A 22,216-nucleotide genomic window follows, 5' to 3' on the forward strand; every position below is an offset into this window, starting at 1 on the left:
GGACTACTCATTTATGAATTCGTATTTGTGTTGATCGTAGTAGTACAAGCATAACTCCATTGTTTGTTTACGTTTTACTAACATACAGATTTAATATCTGATGTAAATTCAGTGGGTGAATTATCTAAACTAGTCGTTTTTCATTGATGTATTTAATTTAAATAATTTGTATGTGTGCAATTTCTAGAGTAGAGTTCATAGTGCGTAATTTTAGTGTACATATAAGTGGTAATTATAGTGTTTAGGTTAGGCTTATACTAGTAGTGATAGCCAAAATCATGGAAAATCAAAAGGGGCCTTAGGTGTAGCTGTAGGCCAGTGAAGAAACGTCATTCAGAGAAAAGTAATGCTTCCAAACTAGCATATGCTAAAAGAAAGAGTCATAAACGTGGAACAGACATTAGTTCAGTTAGGCCTAATGAAGATGTGGTGAACATTTCTAGTAGGTCAAATGCAGGACATGTGCGTATGTTTCTGCTAACACTTACAGTTCACCAAGAATCAGAGATGAGAGTTCTCAAAGACCTGCTTTTTATGTAAACAGTGCAAAGGTTGAAACATTTAGTAGTTTAGGTAAAGGTCAGCGTGGACTGAATACATTTTCATTTGGTATGGGGATGAACTCTTTAGGTCGGAGCCTTTTTTGAAAAGCACCTAAAAATCCTGTTAGATGAGGGAAATTTAATGAGAAGAGAAGTCCTCTGTATGGCTGCACAGATGGTAAACTGATCAATCATATAGGGGTTTCATATGATGTAACACAGCAAAAGCGTGGCCATACATCAAATTATGGTGTGAGATTTGTGATTGATATTCTTAATAGTGCGGTGTTAGACTACCATGTTATATCAAAGTATTTCCACTACAACGGCCCAAGGATACAGAAAATGGACACGGTAAAATAACAAAAAACAACAAGGTACAAAGTACTTACCTTTGGTGCAGCATCTTACAAACATAAAACGTGCGAGGGTCCCAAAATAAATGACGGATAAGAGACCAGGATCTTAAGAAAATTTAGACTTAACTAGTTGCCAGGTCAATGTAACCAAGTATACCAAATGAAAACACCAAATTAAAATTATAGTAAAATATTTAATTAATAAATAATAATTAGTAATTCATAAATTACACTTAGATAAATCTTAAAGAAGACTGAAGAGCTGGTACCTTTTTAATTTTTACAATTAATTGGAACGAAAGGAAAATTGACAAACTGATACCTTTAAATAAATTAATTAATACGCAATAAAACCTTTTCTTGAAAAATTAAAATACTGGCCAGTAAGTTTAACTAGGTACAATTAATCTACTTAAATTCAAATTTGTTTCAATAAAGTGAGTTTCACGAAAATCTTTAAAGAACAATCATACATCAACTTGCGACCTAAATAGAAATAAATGTTACACTGATAAATAATTAATCATTTGAAATGATAAACTAATAAATAGATGAAAAGTTCTTAGAAACAATCACAAAATTATAAAGGAAAAAGACTACAGAAGAACTACATACGAATAGAAAAACGCAACTACCCAAGCCAAGCTATAATAAACAACAGGCAAAGCCTGTAAAATCAAGGCGTACACATAAGATAAGTTACGCAACAAATAATGAAAAGAAAAAAAACACGGGGGTGGATAGGTCAGGTGAACATTTAACAAAATAAGAATAAATAATTAGGAGAAACAAATTTCAATTCCCTACAAACCGCGGTGTTATAGAAAATAAATAGTAATAACAATTACATTAAATGGTATGATAGAATTGATTGAATTTAACATTTCATTTTAACAGAGGATTTAACAGAGGACCAAAAACGTTGTTATTGAATGTAATGCGAGGTGGCCTTGGAAGCGCCAAAATGCGCATATGAGATAGAATTTAAACCCAAGCCCGGAAGAAACAGACAAGAAGAACGATCCCATTACGACAAATCAGCCAACGCAGGGCACCACACAATACATTACGGTATAATTAGATAACATATTACAAGAACAGGGACATAAATATAGAATGAAATACACCCCGAAAACAAGGAGAATAATAATAATAATAATAAGGAGAAATCCCAAAACATATAGGAGGAAAAATTGAGCACAACGATCATCGCAATTAAATAAAACAAATAGTATGTTTTTAACACTCATAGGTCCATATCGATGGCCTAGATTGAAAACCTCGTATCTCAAAACGTTATTCCTATCCATTATTTCCCTTAAGACTGGTCACGCCTCCCAGCCGCACATGAATATGCAGTCCATCAGAACAATGTTCATTGGGTTTATTTTCCTATGCTGACGCGTAAAGGAAAATGAACCTTATAAAATTTTACTGTAGGAGTCAGTAAATACGTCACACAGACATACTTTCCTATAGTACGGTACGATAAGGTTCATTTTCCTTCACACGTCTGCATAGGAATAAAGAACACAACGAACATTGTTCTGATGGACTGCGTATTCATGTGTGGCTGGGAGGCGTAACCAGTCTTAAGGGAAGTAATGGATAGGAAGAACGTTGTGAGATACGAGGTTTTCATTCTAGGCCATCGATATACCGCATTTCCAAATTACCTTATTTAATTAGTTACAGAGTCAGATTTCTTAAAAACCTTAACAATAATTATTTATTGTTTTTGACCTTATCACAACTTTTTTGGTGAAAGAACGCTGTTCACAATAACAAGATAAATCATTGAATAGATAGGCCTAATTTTAATAATGTCACATGACGAAGGATTTTTTGTTGATTCCATTTACTGTAATATCTTCTTCAACTAATCCACGGCCGAAGAAATCTGCGCAAAATTTTAAGAAGTATAATTACTTACATATTCAGTGTGGAATATCCAAATCTATGTAATCCAATGACTCACACACTTAAGACACAGTTATAGGTAGGCACACAACCAGTAATTTAACACTCACATGACTTAATTAATATCAAAATAAAATTTTAAAAGGTAATAACCTGGAACAAAAAAATTAAGACAAGGCCTTAGTTTTCAGGCACGTTATCCAGGATTATTTAACTCCATTCTCTTGACAACCAAAGATGTATTCCAACACACACGCCAAGGGACCTCCATCTTACAGCCAGGTCGCAGAACAAGTCAGCGGCTAGAAGACACTCACGGACCAGAAACGAGTTCCACGCATGCACGCCAGTATTGGTTTCCCATTTAGCGAATAGAATTCATCTCCGTTTCGACGTAATAATTGCAAGTAATATATTTAAATCATTTGAATAGTAGATCGCGCTAATTAACAGGCGCTCCAAACAATGGACGATTAAGGGGAATAGCATCCCAGTACCCAAGTCAAATACGTTCAAGTAAATAGAGTTTCTCTTATTCACATCACATCCATCACTGTGTTATTACTGAAAGAGATCTGGGAAAAGGCGGTACACACCGACGTCTCTCAAGTGGACTACACAACTCGTCGCAGAAGACTCTCCTGCTGTTTTTGATCGGCCGGGTGGCCACACATCTTTACTATCCGCTCGCGCCGAGCCAACAAAGCATATAGGCCGACTCCTCGTTGGATGTCAGCCTCCCTAGCATCAACCACCATGACGACCACCACCATCACCACTACCTTTGCGACCCCTGCTCACACCTTCTCCTCCCTTTCCATCACAACTGTTACGTCGTCCTATTCATCGCCGCTTCTCTCCACCTCTCTTCCCGTGCTACCTCCTGTTGACCCACCTCGACTATAACGTATTCCACCCTGCTACTTCACCCGCCCTATTACGTTGTCTACATCTGCCTTGCCAACCACTACGTCACCACCACCGTCCGTCGTACCAGCAGCAACCGCTTGTCAACTTCCATCATCGTCAGCAACATCAGCCACAAGCGATGTCTTCAGTTGCGTCGTCCGCGGCGTAAGCTCACTCATCCCGGTACCGACATTCAAGAACAACTCCGCCTTCAAACCATACCCGTCAAGAGGGCGTTCCGTATCTACAACTCCACCGGCCCGACATACTTAATCAGACTTCAACTTCACAGCGCAGCAGCCGTCGCCCACCTGATCTCCAATGGAGCACTTCTCTACGGCCGTCATCATACCGTCGAACCCTATCGCTCACCTCCCCGCCTTAGCCATCGCACCTCCACATCTCGTCGCCATACCCGCCCAGATCATCCCCGCTTTCAACGTACTTTCCATGTCCGTCCACCTACTTCCTCTGCTAATCTCTCCCCGCCTACCGTTGCACATCTCCAACACCTCATAACTGTCCTTTACCATATCGCTTCAACACTTCACCACCTTACCTTCCCACGCAACTTCCTTCTCGAAACTCTGGTGTAAACCTCCATCTAAAGTTATTTCCCCAAGTCGAGTGGCTCCTCCATAATATTCACATCGCTTACCCATCTCCTACATCTACAAGCATCACATTATTCCTTTCACTGCTCCTGGCCCGAGAGATCGCGTTACGATCTACGGGGCTCGCCTCGCCCTCCGGGCGGGGAATGAAAACGTTTTCGTCGTCGTCGTCGTCGGGAAGAAGCAGTGTAGAATGTAATATATGGTGGGAGGGTCATAAGAGATCAGGTGAGTGACAGAAAAATTATGATAAGTCCTCTAATACAGTGAAAAAAAATACATTGGAGAGGTCCTGTGGAAGAGAACCATTGAGAATTGTTTAAGTTACATGTCAATGTTGTCAGATGCCCATTTTAATGAGATTGATGTGTACGGTACAGAACAAACAATGGAGAAACGGGAATGCATAACTCACATTTCTAAGCGCCTTTTTACTGCTCTTCGCAACACTGTAAAGGAATGGAGTGCGAAGGGTGTGACACTGGTGGGGACTAAAAGAAGGCAGCTTGAAAGAGAGCTTTATAACGAAATACACACATTATTACAGGCATGCCATTGTCAATAACATTCCAGATGTGGGGAAAATGAAGAGAGCAGTTTTTACAACTCTTAGACACTGTATGTCGACTGACAGCAAACCTCACCATTTGACTTGTCCTAAAGGTGTCCACACTCCTGGTGTTTCTACAACTGACAATGGACAGAGGGAAAACCAACTGATAGCCGCAGTATAGTGAATTGTAAGCTTAGTCGTTCTGTTGTAGAGAAGATAATACCTGTGTATCTACGACTGGCCTCAGATCAGATATTGCAGCGTTGTACAGCGGGGAAGACTCAGAACGCTAACGTGTGCCTCCATAATGCAGTGTGGAGTAAATGCTTCAAGAAGGCATGTATTTCCAAGACAAAACTTGAACTTGGTATCCTCAGTGTTGTCTCCGAATTCAATATGGGACATTACAAAACTCTGGAGACCCTTCACTCTAGCAGAAACTAGACCATCCCTTTGACCTCAGTTTCTCTATGCAAGATACAAGATGTTCGACGTGTTGCTCGGGTACAGAAGAGGACCGTGATCCGGAGAAAACGACAAGGAGACATATAAAATGGCAGAAGATATCTAAGGAAGAAACCACAAGGGGGTGTGAGGGGGAAATATATGGTGCAGGGCAGTTCTGAGTGAGTAATTATTAACTTGCCTTCTTCTCTCATTGCTCTTTTTCAATGTTTTGCTGTGTACACAGTGTTCCTTGAGATTCAATTCTTATCAGATAATAGCAAATGTACCTGTGATTCGCTACGGTATTCTACCATGTACATGGAGTTCTGTGTAAATTACTGTACACGCAATGAGTAAGATTATACTATATTGTATGTCTGTTAGCGCTATCCGAGAAACAAAACAGGGAGGAACTCATACGTTGTTTCCAATGTAAAGTGCACGTTGGGGAATTTTGGATGGTAATGGCAGGTCACATTTCCTACAGCCATTTACAATCAAGTTCGGGAGTTTCTACAATAAAGGCAGGCTCACTTGACAAGTGCCATTCACAATAGTGATGGACAGTTTTTTTAATAATGATAGGAATAATTTCCTAATGCCAGTCACAATCAAGTTGGATATTTGATTATAATCGAGAAATGCTGCGCTATATAAAGTATAAAGATACGACTATAAGGTATAGGGCCAGAATTGAAGATCTCTCCAAATTGAGCAGCGATCTCGTAAACGGCTTTGTGAAAAGACTTCCCGTTTAGAATTTAGTCTCCACGAAACGAAGGACAGCAAATCATTCAAATTGCCTCCATATATCGACATTTTCCAGGGACTGGGAGTAATACATTTAAACAGCCTGGAACTTTCCCTCAAACGAATGAGTGTCCAGTGACCAAGCGAAATTACGGTGTGTACATAACAAAATTTGTTTAATATGAGGCGAGGTTTCACACATAGTGCAAGGATTTTACAGAAAATCTATAGTATAAGACAAAACGGAAGAAATGTGTTGTGGTTTCCGTATAAATTCCTATAAATGCACATTATATTGAGTGATTTTTCAATGCTATGCATATCTAAACCTTTCCCTGGATGAGTATACTCTATATATGAAGTTTGGCCGAGATCAATCCAGACGTTTCGCCGTGATGGTGGAACATACGAACAAACAGACACGAAAACTAAAAACCATTGATTCGGTCTTGAGTTGACCAAAATCGGATAAATATCTCAAAAAGTACGCTCAATAAACGAAATTACAGACAGCGGAATCCCTACAACTTTATAAGTATGGGCACGTTAATAAGTACAGACCTTAATTTAAAGATATACTGCTTATAAACAGAACGGCATGTCAGCAAACGGATTCCGCCATCAGACCCCTCTTTTAGTGTATGGTTGGTTCTATAAAATATTCTTGTAACTCCCATATTTATGGGTTAGATTGAGTTAGAAACATTAAAAAGTGTGAAATTAGTGTGCAGTTTTCACACATTACTTAATTTATCGGATGTGGCAGCTGGAATCATAAAATTTTGCGAACATATGACCACAGGTCGTGTCAATGTGCGTACCGAATTTGGTGATTGTATATTTCCTATGAGTGTGTCAAACGATAAGGTACACGCGTAAAAAGTACAAATTTATTTAAAATTGAGAAATGCAGCTCTATCTAAAGTATAAGGAATCGAGATTCTACAATATGTCTTAAGAGCAAAGATGTAGATCCCCAAAATTGAACCTCGATTGTGCTATCTGTTTTGTGGTACGACTTACCGTTTAGCCACCAATTACCCCGAAACGAAGTTCTTTACCGTCATTGAAATTGCCTTCAAATTTCGGTTCGGTCCGGGAAATTGTTCTCAAACGAAAGAGTGCCCAGGTTTCTGGATTAGCACTCGTATACATACGGAGTAATTAAGGAAGAAAGCATTACAGTTAAGAGAGTTGAAATTAATATAAAATAGGATTATAACTGAGGACAGCCGGATACAATAAATATATAAATACCAAGTGGATGTATTGTAAAAGAAAATGCCCCTCACTAAATTGTGGTGATATGAGTTACATATAAGAAGGCAGCAACAGAGGAGAAATCTAGGCGTAGGGACATTTGGGTAAACAGATAAGAAAATGACTTATGGTGTTATTACTTAAGCCTAAATATGCAAGACAGAGGCCAGAAATTAAAGCGGAAAGCAGAAGTAGAAGAGGAATTCAGTAAAATTGATAGCAAATGCCACAAAAAAACTTACGGTTTGAAATCATGGGCTACACACTGCGGTGCTGTTCGAGTATTAACAGCCCCTTTGGAGCTATTCGAAGACGATTGTCACCTTCAAGGGTATTCCGCAAATTTCCCGCAGAATGGCACCAGGACGTCTCTCTCGCCTTCTAAGCAAGGAACAACCAGGAGTTTGCAGGAATGTTGACGAAAATTACATTGTTACTTTCCCGCTGGCAAGCAGGCAGAGACGTTCCCATAGTAATCGGTAGGTTCATTGTCTGTCTTTTGGCCACTCAATGCAGAGCATGAAACCCGCAGAAAGTAGAAATTTTCTACGTCCTTTGGAGAGTAAGCGAAATTATGTGAGCCCATAATTCTACCATGATAAATATTGCAATTAAATAGTGCAGCTACAAATACAACTATAAGCGCAACCATGAGTCTTTATTGCAAGCATCTCACCCTCCGAGTGCGGGACGAGCACCAGCAGAATTCACCGCGGGTAGCGAGCCATCCGTTCGTTAATTGTCGAGATACTTCGGCTGACTTCGAGTATTAAATAATTAACAATATATAATAAACCTTCACAACGAGAGATTTTGGCAATATCATTAATCAAGGAATAAAGAATTGGAATTTGTAATAAATATTAAATAAAGTGAGAATCCACAGGGTGAAAATGAATGTAATTAAGTCTGGAGGAAAGTTGGTTTCTGTATTGGCAGATTAACAGCGCGTGTCAACGCCAAGCCCTCAAAAAGCCCGCGAAGTCGTATACATGAAATTAATTGTTTACGCCTGTTACAAGTATGGGAAAAATATGAAAACGAGACCATTGTTAATTGGAAATGAGGTGGAATTTTTGGAGTGAATTGAAGAGAAATTGGTTCAGCGGTTATGAAATTGTAGGATTGCACTACCAGACATGATGACCAGGGTGGCGTCATTTGGGAACCTATAAATATATCCCCCCCCCCTGGACATTGCACACACTCTCTTTGAAAGTTCGGAAGGAGGAATCCGTGTCGCGCATCTCCAAGAAGAAGTTCTTTAATTGTCTCCTCAAAATAACTTGTGATATGTAATAATTTAGTTGGTTTGAGTTAAAATATTTAGTGGAATAGATGTAGAATTTGTGAACTTCTGCAGACGAAAACAGCGAAGGCATAGATATTTTTCATTAAAGTACGTAGCTGGCTTTCATTTAACTATTGTGCGTTGGAAATTAGCGAAAGGAGTTTGGGGAATAGCCAGAGATAATTTCGAGTCTGATATCTCTTGAACACCTGGTCTAAGGAAAGGATGAGAACGGGCAGCTCTGACAAATAGTTTGTGTCCTTCCAGCAGACGGGAAGTACGTTCGCGTGGTTTAAAGCTAGAGTAGTGCGTTATTTCAGTGTCTTTCAAATTTTCAAGTGTATAATCGGTGTAATTGTAAGTAATGTATAAGAAGATAATGTATTATTCAGTCATGTGTGGCTAAATCTGAGACGAGATGGCTAATACGTAGCCAGGATTCCTACGATGACATGCCTCATTAAATTACTCTCTTACTAGAAACTTTCTACACACTACTTTTCAATGGTTCTTCAGTAGAATATATTCCAGTCTATCCTGAAAAATAATATGTAGAGCTTACTCCGATTCTTATAAAATGAAATTCAAATGAAAATTACCAAAATACGTCGTTATAATGAAATTTTGTTTAAAGTACGCTTCAAAACTAAAAAAAGCCTAAATATGGATTTACTGCATATGCCCAATGAAACCTGTCCCGCTGCTTATTACATATTCTCTCTGTTTTTCTTTTACGAACCGTGCTTTCTTTCCATTATGAATTCTTCAATCTATGTTTAGCGTAGTTGTACTTTGTTTTGTAATTTAATATTAAAATTACTTTCGTTATCTTGTAATTTACGTCATTAAGTGTAAGAGAGGGCCACTCGCCCTAACTTCACCACTCGTCTTATTCTTTCTCTTCGCTTTGTTTTGATTGAACGGGGTGAGCTTTTCTTTTATTTCTTTTTCTTTGTACTTGTTTAACGCATCGAAGATTTTCGGAAACGGAAGGATGAAAAGGCGGCTTCCGTAGCCTTAAGAGCCCCAGCATTTGCATTGTGTGAAAATGGGAAACTACGGAAAGCCACCTACAGGGCTGCCGACGGCAGGATTCGAACCCATCTCCTGAATGCAAGCTCACAGCAGCGAGACTCTAACCGCACGGCTAACACGTTCGGTGTCAGCTTTTCTAATTATGATGAGTCACTCTGTCCTGTCCAATGCTCCCTCCTCTTCCAGTTCAAGGGTCTCCAATTTGTTCTGGACAATTGTCAGCTGGGTAGCTACATGTCTAACCGGCTCATTTTCTGCTGGAATGGAAAGACTCTTCTGGATTATATAATTTTCTGTTTGGCTTGCTGCGTTATCATACCACCTTAAACATGCATTCTTAGTTTTCAGTGGTGGATGGAGCCTTGAAAATTCCCCGCACATACTCGTTCCTTACTTCATCATTCAGTGAGATTCTTCCTGTTCAGCGCAGCGTACACATCTCAGCAGTGTGAATGTTTTGCGTATGTGTTTTCTTACCCGCCCAGCATGCATTGCCGTACAAGTATGTTCAGCTACATTTTTTTCTAATCACGTCACACTAAAGTTATCCATGACTCAACGCGGACACTAAAATATAAGTCCCATAAGAAACGTATTATATGACTCTCCTAATATAATTACGTAATATAATAAATTGTATTATTATTATTATTATTATTATTATTATTATTATTATTATTATTATTATTATTATTATCCGACTCAATGGCAGAATGGTCAGTGTACTGGCCTTCGGTTCAGAGGGTCCCGGATTCCATTCCCAGCCGGGTCGGAGATTTTAACCTTCGTCGGTTAGTTCCAGTGGCTCGGGGGATGGATGTTTGTACTGTCCCCAACATCCCTGAAACTCACACACCACACATAACACTATCCTCCACCAAAATAAGACGCAGTTACCTACACATAGCAAATGCTGCCCACCCTTATCGGGGGTCTGCCTTACAAGGGCTGCACTCGGGTAGAAATAGCCATACGAAATTATTATTATTATTATTATTATTATTATTATTATTATTATTATTATTATTATTATTATTATTATTCTAGCTATATTACCCGGCACTGACCGGAAACTTTATTGGCTGTTTACTTTTAGATATTTTATTAGCTGTTATTACATGTGAAGTGAAATTTTATAGATTTATTTATTGTATCTTTGATATTTGATAACTCTTTTGTAGTTTAAGGGTAATTGCTGTGTATTTAATGTTTTATTTATAGAGTATTTTGTTTCTCGTTAATTAAACTAATCTCGGTCAGTTTGGACATTTCTTCATCACCACTTCTCACCATGCTTATGCAGCTGAACTGCTACTTACACGACATTCAGAGTGTCAAAAAACATCTCAGCGACCGCGAAAACTATGGATTCAACGCTAATATTGGTCGTCTTCGGTTTGTTTTATGTCATTCTCTCCCCTAGGATTGATAGGGATGTCATATTCCTCGAGTATCTTTTCGAGATGAATTCATATTTGTACGAAGTTTGGTTTAGAGCCATTCTATAAGATACTGTATACACATATACACATATATCTATCATGGTCGTTTTGGTCATTATTCGTCATTTTCTCTTTAAAACCTTTTAATTTTAGGATTTTTATTAGCTGTTTGAAGTGATTTATTTTAAGTTTTGTTAATTGTGACATTGATCGATAGTTTATGCACTCTTCGTAAATTTAGAAATATGGTTACGTGTATAATTTTACATTTTAGATTGAGATAGTTTAGTTTCGCATTAACGTATTTCTTTGTGGCAGCCCAGATGTCTTGGAAGTAGTTGATCCTTTCAAATAAATAATACAAATAAGTTACAACACAATATATATATATACGTATCGCATTACAGACATGATGCAAACGATTCCAGCTGTTACTGGGAATGTCACCAATCAGCCGAGGGACCCCGAAAACTGTGTAATTAGCACTAATCCGCGTCAATTAGGACATTTTCCTTTTCACCCCTTCTGATTCACCATGCCGATGGGTGCCGAACTTGGACTTAAATGACATTCGGAGTGCGAGTGCCACTATATATCTCATTGACCCCGAAACATCTACCTCTGGTGATATCTTCTGAACAGTCACTGAACTCTATCTTAATATGCAATTAAGAAACCTACCGCTATATATCACTTATCTGTTTGAGGCTGACACCTAGGAAACTATGCTGGAACTTTCATTTAGGGAGAAATAAAATGGTTAGGGGTAGGCGCCCCCTCTTACGTCATTTCTGATGGTTTCTCCTACTGATCTTTATTCAACCTATCATAGTCCAGCCTGTCATTGTGAAAGGGACTGCCATTGCCCTGCTAAAGATCGTCTTGTCAGTTGGATCATCGGCTGAGGTTCACAACTCATTGAAGGCAGCTGGCATGCTGGGGTAACGAGTGATGTAGGCTTCTTCATCCTAAACAATGTGACTCTAAAAACACCGAGTGGCATCGAGAAGATAACAGCGTTTCCTTGGCATGTACACTTGAGATTTGTGCCATAACTGCTTCGAATATAGGGATTTTATTAACAATTTATTTTCGTATCAAGTAGCTTTCTTAGTTTCCTGAATTGGCCAATGTAACCGCCGTAAGAGATGTTGTGTCCTAAAAGAAGCACGAGTGTGGATCCTCGTTTCCCTTTTCTCTATTTTATTTTCTTGTAACTAGAATTTCCAAAATGTAACCGTACATCTCACTCTTCGGCTGTTTATATCCTTTCTTCCTAGTCACAAGACAGTATGGGGTTATCCTCTGTTTCTCTCGGCCTCTTGCCCCATTAGGTTTATTCTTATGAAACGCCACGTGATTGCTCGGGTGGTTTCAGCATCCTCTTTTCTTTGTGTTGACAATGTTTTTAAATGTTCTTTCTGATTTTTAATTTAACTTGTTCTTGGACCACATTGTAGCATGAGCTTAGCTCCTAATTAATCGAGGATTATTCCCGTTCATGTATGCATCATCGTTGGTTTCCCTGAACAATAAAAGGGCAGCGAGTGTTCAGTAGAATTTAATCTGGTTTGCGAAGGCTCGTAGGTCTTGAAAATTGTCAGCTCAATTCTCCGCTGTTATTAATGAAGTTCTGAGAGCATTTGGTTTATTATAAAGCTACGCACCTTGTTATCAACTGTTATGTAAAGTGATCGATCACACATCATTTTTATTCAATATATTGATTTTGCTAAATCAAAGAGAAACAAAATTAAATTACAAAGGGAGAGATGCATTAGCGTTTTCCTTTTATGCGGTCATTTTATTCGTCCAGCCCTACAGCCTAGCCGCCCCTTTGCACACCACCTATAGACCTTCGTAACAGTATTAATTCCCCGCAGGTGTACACAATGAAACCTATAGATATAGTGTTTCTTGTAGGAATCGACAGTATTTTTAACTACATGGGAGGTGAGTTATTTTGATTATAATTTAAAAAGTGTGAGGAAATGTTTTAAATCTTGTAAATTTGAAACATACAAAATTAATGAGATAAACTCGCGAAAATATCATGTTAAAGCACTCTTTGCGACCAGTGGTAGAATGTCTATCTTATGATCCCAAGATACTGGGTTCAAATTCGCGCAGAAGTAGTTGGATCTTTGAAAATTGGAAAACGTTCCGTTCGCCTCACCGCGTCGTACGATAGCGGCATATAAAGGACATTGGTGACTCATATCATTTTCACAGGATAAAACTAATTAAAATTCAGTCATAGATCGTTCAACAAATTAACGTCTCTGCTATTGGGTAGAGTAAAATGGAACGTCAGAATGGGCACTCAGGTAACCTAGATGGCGTCAAACAAAATGCCTGAATACGGTATTTGGGGTCCACACAATTACTATCTTAAAAATATTTCGAAGGTTTTGTATTAAAGTCTAATGTCTAATGTCTAATTTTGGCTTACATTTTAAGAAATACATTATAAACAATTTCTCACAATGAACATGGAACAGTTTGTCAGAAAATCATTTTCCTCCCTTCGGTAGATATAACTTGACTAGAGTGATATTTCCCTTTCAGGTTGTTCAACGTGGGAATGGAGCACATTGAAGTAATGCATAACGATGAAATCTCGACTTCTCAGCGAGTGCGTGGTATTATTGTTCATGAGAACTACCGACCAGATCGCTCCCGGCCTCCACGTTACGACATGGGTGAGTTCTTTATTGTAGTCATATTTTTCTTCTTCGTTGTACTGTTTTCAGGACACAGTGATGCAAAGTACATGTGCCATTTTACAAAGGACTAGAACATATTTATTTATTTATTTATTTATTTATTTATTTATTTATTTATTTATTTATTTATTTATTTACTGCGCACTACAGGATTTCTAATCCCAATTACAGTGGCAGATGTTTACACGTGTTTCTTTTTAATGTTTCAATCAGTCTAATAACCTAATATCTAAACTATTCTAATATTATATTTACGTTGAGAAAGAAATAATATTACTTATCTAATCCTTACAAGAAACAAGTAGATAAAAATCATAATTTCGTATCTAAACTAGTCTAATAACCTAATACCAAAACTATTATAATATAATATTTACAATGAGAAAGGAACAGTAGTTCACATCTAATCTAATTTAATTTAATCTTTACATGAAAGAGTAAAATAAAAATAAAAATCGTAATTTCATATCTAAACTATTATTTTCTTCTAGTTCTAACACTTATAATTACATTTATGGGACAGGGCTTAATGTACAATGTTTATAATACATTTTGTGGTTCAAATCATCAATACCAATTAGAGATTTTTCGCGGAGATGCTGAATTGTTGTAAAAACAGTTCTAGAAGTACACAGAAGTCTAAAGAATTATTTTTCTGAACTGCACAGTTGTAGACATTGCATAGCCTGTAGAGTGGGGAATTTTTGTGAGCGGTTGTTCTGAATTTTTTGTTATGAAAAGTTACATTTGTCCTCGCATTAAAGCGGGGCACGTGGAAGCTCAAGAGGCATAAAAAGTCAGGGTTGTCAATAATAGAATTCACAGTTTTGTACAGGAACTTCATGTCATCCTTTTGCCTCCTCAGTTCCAAGCCACAGTTACTTTTTAAATTCAACTGGCAGAAGCTCAATGTGGTTCTGAGAGAGAGAGAGAGAGAGAAAGAAAGAAAGAAAGAGAGATTTATGGCCTTCAGAATGAATGACAAGAGGGGAAGCGCCAGGCCTCAGAGGGCCATTTTCTCCAAATCGAGTTAAACCTGGTATAAATTAAACTCGTTTAACTCTAGTATCTAGTTTAAACCTGCGTCCATTTTCTACACCAATTTCTGACACTCGTTTAGTTTAAACGACAGCTCGTCCATTTCAACTAATGATGTCAAGTCTGCGCTGGCGTTGGCTGCACTGAAATAATAGTCGAAAGCAGGGTCGATTGGAATTGGGCAATCAGAGCCAAGTAATTCAATGACCGACACTTTTGTATTAATATCAGCTGTTTTGGCGAATTAATTCTAACGTACGTAGGGAATAAAGTAGAAATTCAGAGGAATATTAGCTCTACTGAAAAATAAATTATTTACATGTGTGCGAAGTGTTGTGTTGTATAATTTTACCCATTGTTGTTTACAATTTCTCGGAGAAAACTTTTATTTCTTATTTTTCTTTTTCTTTACCATAAACAAGTGCTATGGGCCTAATACGTGTTTTTTGATGTCTGTGTTGTCTTACGGAACACACGGGAACGTTGAAATATTAAAATCCTGGTCTTTTAGCAATATTCCTTTCCTCAGAAAATCAACATTTATGTGAATTTCAAGTAAACAAATTCCAAGCATGCTCGAGATTTATCTCCTATTGAAATCCATCGCCCTCGGCCGGAATCAATCCCGCAAACGTCGGATCCAGTAGACAGACCAGCGAGGATGTATTATTTGGAGATGTATTACTTGATTCTATACTCGTTTGTAACATAACCTAGTTCGCGATATGTATATGCATAATACACTTCTCCTGATAGCATTAATATTTCTATTGCTGGTATGCTGGCAACAGTTAGGACGAAACATTCGTAACTATAATTTATTTTATTACTAGTTTACTAGCAAGCATGAAACACCTTACTAATTTTCTGATCCCATAAATATTTACTGAATATAGTTTATATTTCTTAAAGAGCAGTTGCCTTAAATATGACAAAACGAACACATTATGTAAGTCGTGTAATATTTGATCAGATTCCAAAAATCCTGATCACAAGAAATGAAGCTTTGGTACTGTACTTACCCTGCAGCAATGTAGTTTTCATAATTTCAGTATTTCTCCGCTGAGTGGAACTCATTCAGTCTACAACATCACAGTTATTCGACAATCTCCGAGTGTAGCCTGGCAAGAATAGGTTGGAAGAACTTGGAAAATATCGGATTGGTTATCTGAGCGTGATCACATTTAAATATTTCGTTAACCTTCGGGACTGAAAATGGCAAGAATGTTTCTGAGATATTTTCCCTTCACAGTTTATTTTGTGCTCTGTCTGTCTGTTAGGTCAACAGCCCAGAGGCTCGTTGTATCCTCAAGTAGCACTACCGATGGCGACGCCAAAATGAGGCGTACGAGGCAAGATGATATTGAGGTAGTGAATGTGTTATAAATGTAAGGAATTTAGTCAATGAAAAGGCACATTTTCTTGAGAAATACCACAAAGCTCCCCGATCTTGATGCATACTAACATTGTGAAGCGCTGTCGCTAGCACAAGAAGATAGTTTTGCTAATGGACTTGTTCTTGAAGCTGTACTCTTTATGACCGTATGTCCTCCCTGACGTAAACCACATCAGGGGTGATAATGAGAGGAAATGAATGACGTGATACATCATAGTACGAAGGGGGCGCCGTGCTGAGTGGCTCAGACGGTTGAGGCGCTGGCCTTCTGAACCCAACTTGGTAGGTTCGATCCTGGCTGAGTCTGGTGGTATTGGAAGGTGCTCAAATACGTCAGCCTCGTGTTGGTAGATTTACTGGCACGCAAAAGGAACTCATGCGGGATAAAATCCCGGCACCTCGGCGTCTCCTAAAACGGCCAAAAGTAGTTAGTGGGGCGTAGAAATATTATTATTATTATTATTATTATTATTATTATTATTATTATTATTATTATTATTATTATTATTATTATTACTAGGAATGGGGAGGGTAAACACCAGTGTCGACTTAGCCTACTGCTATCCGAATAGCACCAAGGGCTCTACTCAGGGCTTAGCGTCACCATCCGACGGACGAATCGCCATCACCAGCGTCAATGCCTCCACACCATACAAACACGGCAGAGAGGTTTGGGATTGAATCCACACTTTTGGCACGCAATCTAGCAATCTAGCAATCCACCTCTCCTACAGTGCCCGCCAGCTATCTGATGGTAGACATATTCTCGAGCAACTGGATTCGAACCGTAATCACGATTTCTGACGATGCTCACCTAACGCTTTAACGACCACTGCCATCACATAAAGCACGGAGAGCGGACGTATTACATCACTTATGTATGAATATTTTTATGCTTCACATTACAGTTTTCATGCCGCCAACAGTATTATATATATTATAAGGAGACTGCCTGTGGTGTAGTGGTTAGTGTGATTAGCTGCCACCCCCGGACGACCGGGTTCGATTCGCGGGACTGCCACGAAATTTGAAAAGGTGGTACGCGGGCTGGAACGGGGTCCACTCAGCCTCGGAAGGTCAACTGAGTAGAGATGGGTTCGATTCCCACCTCAGCCATCCTGGAAGTGGTTTCCCGTGGTTTCCCACTTCTCCTCCAGGCAAATGTCGGGATGGTACCTAACTTAAGGCCACGGCCACTTCCTTTCCTCTTCCTTGTTTATCCCTTCCAATCTACCCATCCTCCACCAAGGTCCCTGTTTAGCATAGCAGATGAGGCTGTTTGGGCGAGGTACTTGTCCTCCTCCCCAGTTGTATCCCCCGACCCAATGTCTCAAGCTCCAGGACACTACCCTTGAGGCAGTAGAGGTCAAATCCCTCGCTGAGTCCGAGGGGAAAACCAACCCTGGAGGGTAAGCAGATTAAGAAAGAAAGATAAAGAGATTGCAATATAAGGTCTGTGGTCCTCGTTGTTAATGGAAAAATGCCTGCTGCATAATATCTTAAAGCAACCAGAATCATTGCTTCTAGCGAAATAGAATTATTTCTGCAGTTGACGTTTTAAATGAATCCTTCTTTGATACAGGACAATCCTTTCTGTTCGCTTATGAATTATAAATCCATAACTCCCTTACATCCTATTTTCCAAAATTGTAAACTTTTATTTTAATGCGGCTTTTTAACCTCACTTGCACATCAAAATTATTTCCTGTTTAATAAATACTTCAGTAAATACTTCCATTTTTCTAATGCTAATACTACGTTCTAATTTTAGTAAATTTTCTATTTAAGTACTGCAGTACTGGTAGTCAAAACTAATCCTTCTAGTAGGAAAATAATGGATACGTTAATTAATAAAATGTCAAGAAGGCTGAATACAAACAGCAGTTTAAAACTACAATATAGAAGGTTTAACTTTGAACGAAGTTTAAACTTGGTACAAAATTAGTTTAAACTCAGACTTAAACCAGATTAAAATAAACCTAGTTTAAACTCATTTGGAGGAAACGGCCCTAAGGGGTATAATTTTCGTTCAAAGGTAGTAATTCGGAACCAAAGACGACGAAAATTATTGTTGCCATATTAATACCGTATTACTGACTGCAATGGTTGTAACTGGTATGAATTTAAACACTTTGCCAAAATAGAGAGGATGCTAAATATAGGGGAATGTCGGGAGGTATCGGACAGTTTAACTTTCTTGCCAAACAATTTTTATACAATAGGAAATAAATCTGTAATGGAATTTATAGGCACCTATATTCTTATATTAACGTACTCACTTAAATATATTAAATCATAATGAAAAACACGGTCAATATTAACAAACTATGAGGTCATATTTGAAAATATTTTTAACAAATAGAGGTTTTTAACATTCATACTACAAACAGTTTAACGTTTAACCATTCTGCAAATATCACACATGTAAAGTAATGCTTCTTCTTCAAGATTTGCACAGTTTTCATGATCCCAACATCTACCATCACTACACTGAATCCAATGTTCATCGAATCTCTCTCCACAAATGATGCAGTCAGTTTTCTCATAATTTCCTGCATTGTACTCAGCGAATGCAAGAGTTCTTTTTGCAGTTTTCGAGGATTTCCTGGTGACTTTGCCCTTTATCTTCTCTTGTTCAGACAAACAAGCTCGTTTCTCTTCCAATCGAAGTCAAGACTTCGCTCTGGTCAAGACGTCGTTTCCTTCCATCTAATTTCTCCTTTGCTGTCCTGGGAAGGGGTGAGACTTTCTCCAGTAGCACCTGGGATGTAGAAGGCCTGGTGTTGATCTTTTCAACTTCAAGTTGTGGGGATGGCTGTGCAACTGGTGTTGCTACTTGTCTTGAGGTCGATGGGAAATACTGATTTGAGGATAGAAGCAAAATTTGAGGCAGAAGAGAAGAAGGTTCTTCAATAGAAGCCAGTGGAGGTTCAGAGAAGGATGACTGAATATCCAGGTCCGTGAAAATATTACGGTTGAAGGGGTAGATTCCTGTACAGGCAAAAGCAGACTGAGAAAGCTTCATTCGGCACACTCTGGTCAACGCAAAATTTACAAGTCCAGCAATATCTCAAAGACCTATTTTCATTTTGGGATACCATCTCATCCATAATGAACATGCCTCGTTGTAGGCATTTTTGAAGGACTTCATCACCACCCTGTCAAGTGGCTGCAGTTTGTGTGTCGTGTGAGGCGGTAGGCTCAGCATATGGACATGATTCTTCTTTGCATACATAATAACAACCAAATTCTTATGGCTAGTATGCCCATTTTCAATCAATAGAACAGGATATTGTTCTCAAGGATTTGTCCTCTCAATCAAAGTCTGCATCCATTTCGGGAAGCATTCTTTGGTAATTAATCCGCTTGGCTGTCCATCAAAAGTGCTACCTACTGGCGTATAGTTTTTCAAATCATTGTCTACTCTTACCCTTGGGAAGACAAATAGTGAAGGAATTAACTGATCTCCAGAGGCATTGATTGAAAGTAAAACAGTGACGTTCTTTCCCCTTTCTCCAGACATAAGTTTTCCTACCTGTTTCTTACCCCTTACTGACAAAACCGTTAATTGATTTGTATGCATACAAGACACTCCAGTCTCATCAGCGTTAAGATTCTCGATGGAATAAAGAAATATTTTGTCATAAGATCACTTGATTTATCAAAAATATTTGTCCACTTGCTCCTTGTTGAAGCCTACTGCTCGGTGCAAGCTGGTAGACTCAGCCGACCTGGTGCCTCTTCATAAAATCATAATAAAAGTCCTTTCCTGCCATCATTTTAGTTTTATTAAACCTATACCGGGCGAGTTGGCCGTGAACTTGAGGCGCGCGACTGTGAGTTCGCATCCGGGAAATAGTGGGTTCGAATTCCACTCTCGGCAGCCCTGAAGATGGTTTTCCGTGGTTTCCCATTTTCACACCAGGCAAATGCTGGGGCTGTGCCTTAGAACCACGGCCACTTCCTCTATACACACAGTTAACCGGGAAATGGTGAAATATATACTGAAATTCAACTCAAGAGCTTAGGAAAAGTATCCTTCCGTACGTGAGCACGTCCCCTGTTCCCCCTTCCCTCAGCGTTCTCCATCTCCGCCACAACCAACTTATTAACGCCGTTCGTCCATCTGACAAGTACTTCATTCTGAAATAGTGAAGCATCAAACGAAATCACATCCTTTCACATAGCTGTAATTTGATTACGTACCATACCTATTTACCTCCTTTATTGACCATGTAAAGCCTACAGATTACTGACGAATACCGAGGCCAGAGAAGCAAGGTTTATTTTTATTTCATAGTGCAATTTGTGTGAGGCACATGGGGACTTACAACATAAGTACCGGGATACGATTCCGCTCTCGTGCAACGACTGGCAGTGGCAGTTGCTCACAGATCAAAAAGCTGAAAAACCCACCCTTGCGTGGGATTGCAAAATACAATATTTCCAGGAATGTTGTAAATATTGTAGTCTCGTCATTCGGAAGGTAAAAACGAACTCATGATCCCCTCAAGACAGCATTTCTGCAGGTAGAGGGCGGTTATGAATATAAAGCAACGTACAAATTATTATTATTATTATTATTATTATTATTATTATTATTATTATCATCGAATACGCCAGGAATCCTATTCCCATACCGTGTTAAGGCCCTTCCTGTTTTATTTACGGCGAGTGCTGAGCTGACACATCGACCTTTCGCTTTTGACTTGGATTTTCTCTGGAGTTTAAATTCCACGCGAGCGGCGTAAACACTGTACACAGAAACGCCGGTCAGCTGTGCGGTGTTTTTCACCACGTCTTCCACAGTCCACGGCGGGTTCTCATCTCGTAGGCTACTGTAAACGTTTAAAACAATTTGGTTTAGATTTCCTACTTAATTTTTATCCACTTTTGTTAGCTTTAAAGTATTTCACAGGGGACTCAAACGTCACAGCATCACACACGTCTTGCTCACAGCTGGCAGCCGTTATGAATACTGAACATACTGTTGCAGCCAGTATTGCCAACAGTTTTCTTGGATCCATCTTCAACGTCGCACATATTATGCGAACTTATCAGCAATGGAATGAACTCGAAAAAGCTTACTAAGTACACAGTGCAATAAGATATCAATATCATATTAAATAATTTATTTTGCTACATACACCACTGAGAACAATAAATATTCATAGCCATCTACGTATGAAATATAAGAGTTGGTAGCGAACCCGAATAACATACAACCTGTGATATATTTTCCTTATTTATACAGGGCAAATTTTTTTAATTCTTCAAGTCAGTTCACCAGAATATCTAACCAAACTGAAGGAAGTTCCTGACTTCAGGAACAAGTAACAAACCTAAGGAACTATTTGGTGCTGCGGATGCCTTTTCACCGACCAGAAGTCTGACTGACATCAAAGGGATCGCTAAGGTCTTGAGTTGACTCTCAGTATTGTGGTAGGGCAAAGGTGAAATGGCTTAGTAAAATATTGGGATTAGCACAGAATTTGGGTGTGGTAACTTCTGTTGGATGAAAGCAGTAACTACAACTACCTATAAGCAAGTTGAATGATAATAATAACAACAACAGGTGTGGCCTCCGTTAAGGACCGGTGAAAGTCTTTCGAGTTGACACCTTATAGGCAACCTGCGCTTCTGTGATGATGGGCCCAACCTAGGATGAATTCCAATAATGAAGACGACACACATACACACATAGCCCCCGAGCTATTGAAATTAACCAAGGAAGGTTAAAATCCGTAGCCCGTCCGGGTATCGAACCCGAGACCACCCGGACCAAATGCCAGCACGCTAACCGATTGAAAGACGTAAGGAAGGGTTTGGAGCAATTAAACTAATATTTCATTTATCAAAATATCATACAAGGTATTCAAAGAAATGTTGAATATGTGAGTGAGATCAATGGGAAAAGCGCGGTTTCCGAAGATT

At 38.8% G+C, this 22,216-nt stretch overlaps 1 protein-coding gene across 1 annotated transcript in view; it reads left to right on the forward strand.

The window, feature by feature from the left end:
- The window catches only part of LOC136878872 (uncharacterized), a 148,881-nt gene that overhangs the window by 14,518 nt on the left and 112,147 nt on the right, over positions 1 to 22,216 (forward strand). Inside the window, exon 2 of the mRNA XM_067152434.2 lies at positions 13,691 to 13,824. Coding sequence (XP_067008535.2) covers positions 13,691 to 13,824 — 134 coding nt within the window. The remainder of the gene's footprint in view (positions 1 to 13,690; positions 13,825 to 22,216) is intronic.

Source organism: Anabrus simplex, chromosome 1 (assembly GCF_040414725.1).
Source record: "Anabrus simplex isolate iqAnaSimp1 chromosome 1, ASM4041472v1, whole genome shotgun sequence".
In the NCBI taxonomy this organism is placed as follows: Eukaryota; Metazoa; Arthropoda; class Insecta; order Orthoptera; family Tettigoniidae; genus Anabrus; species Anabrus simplex.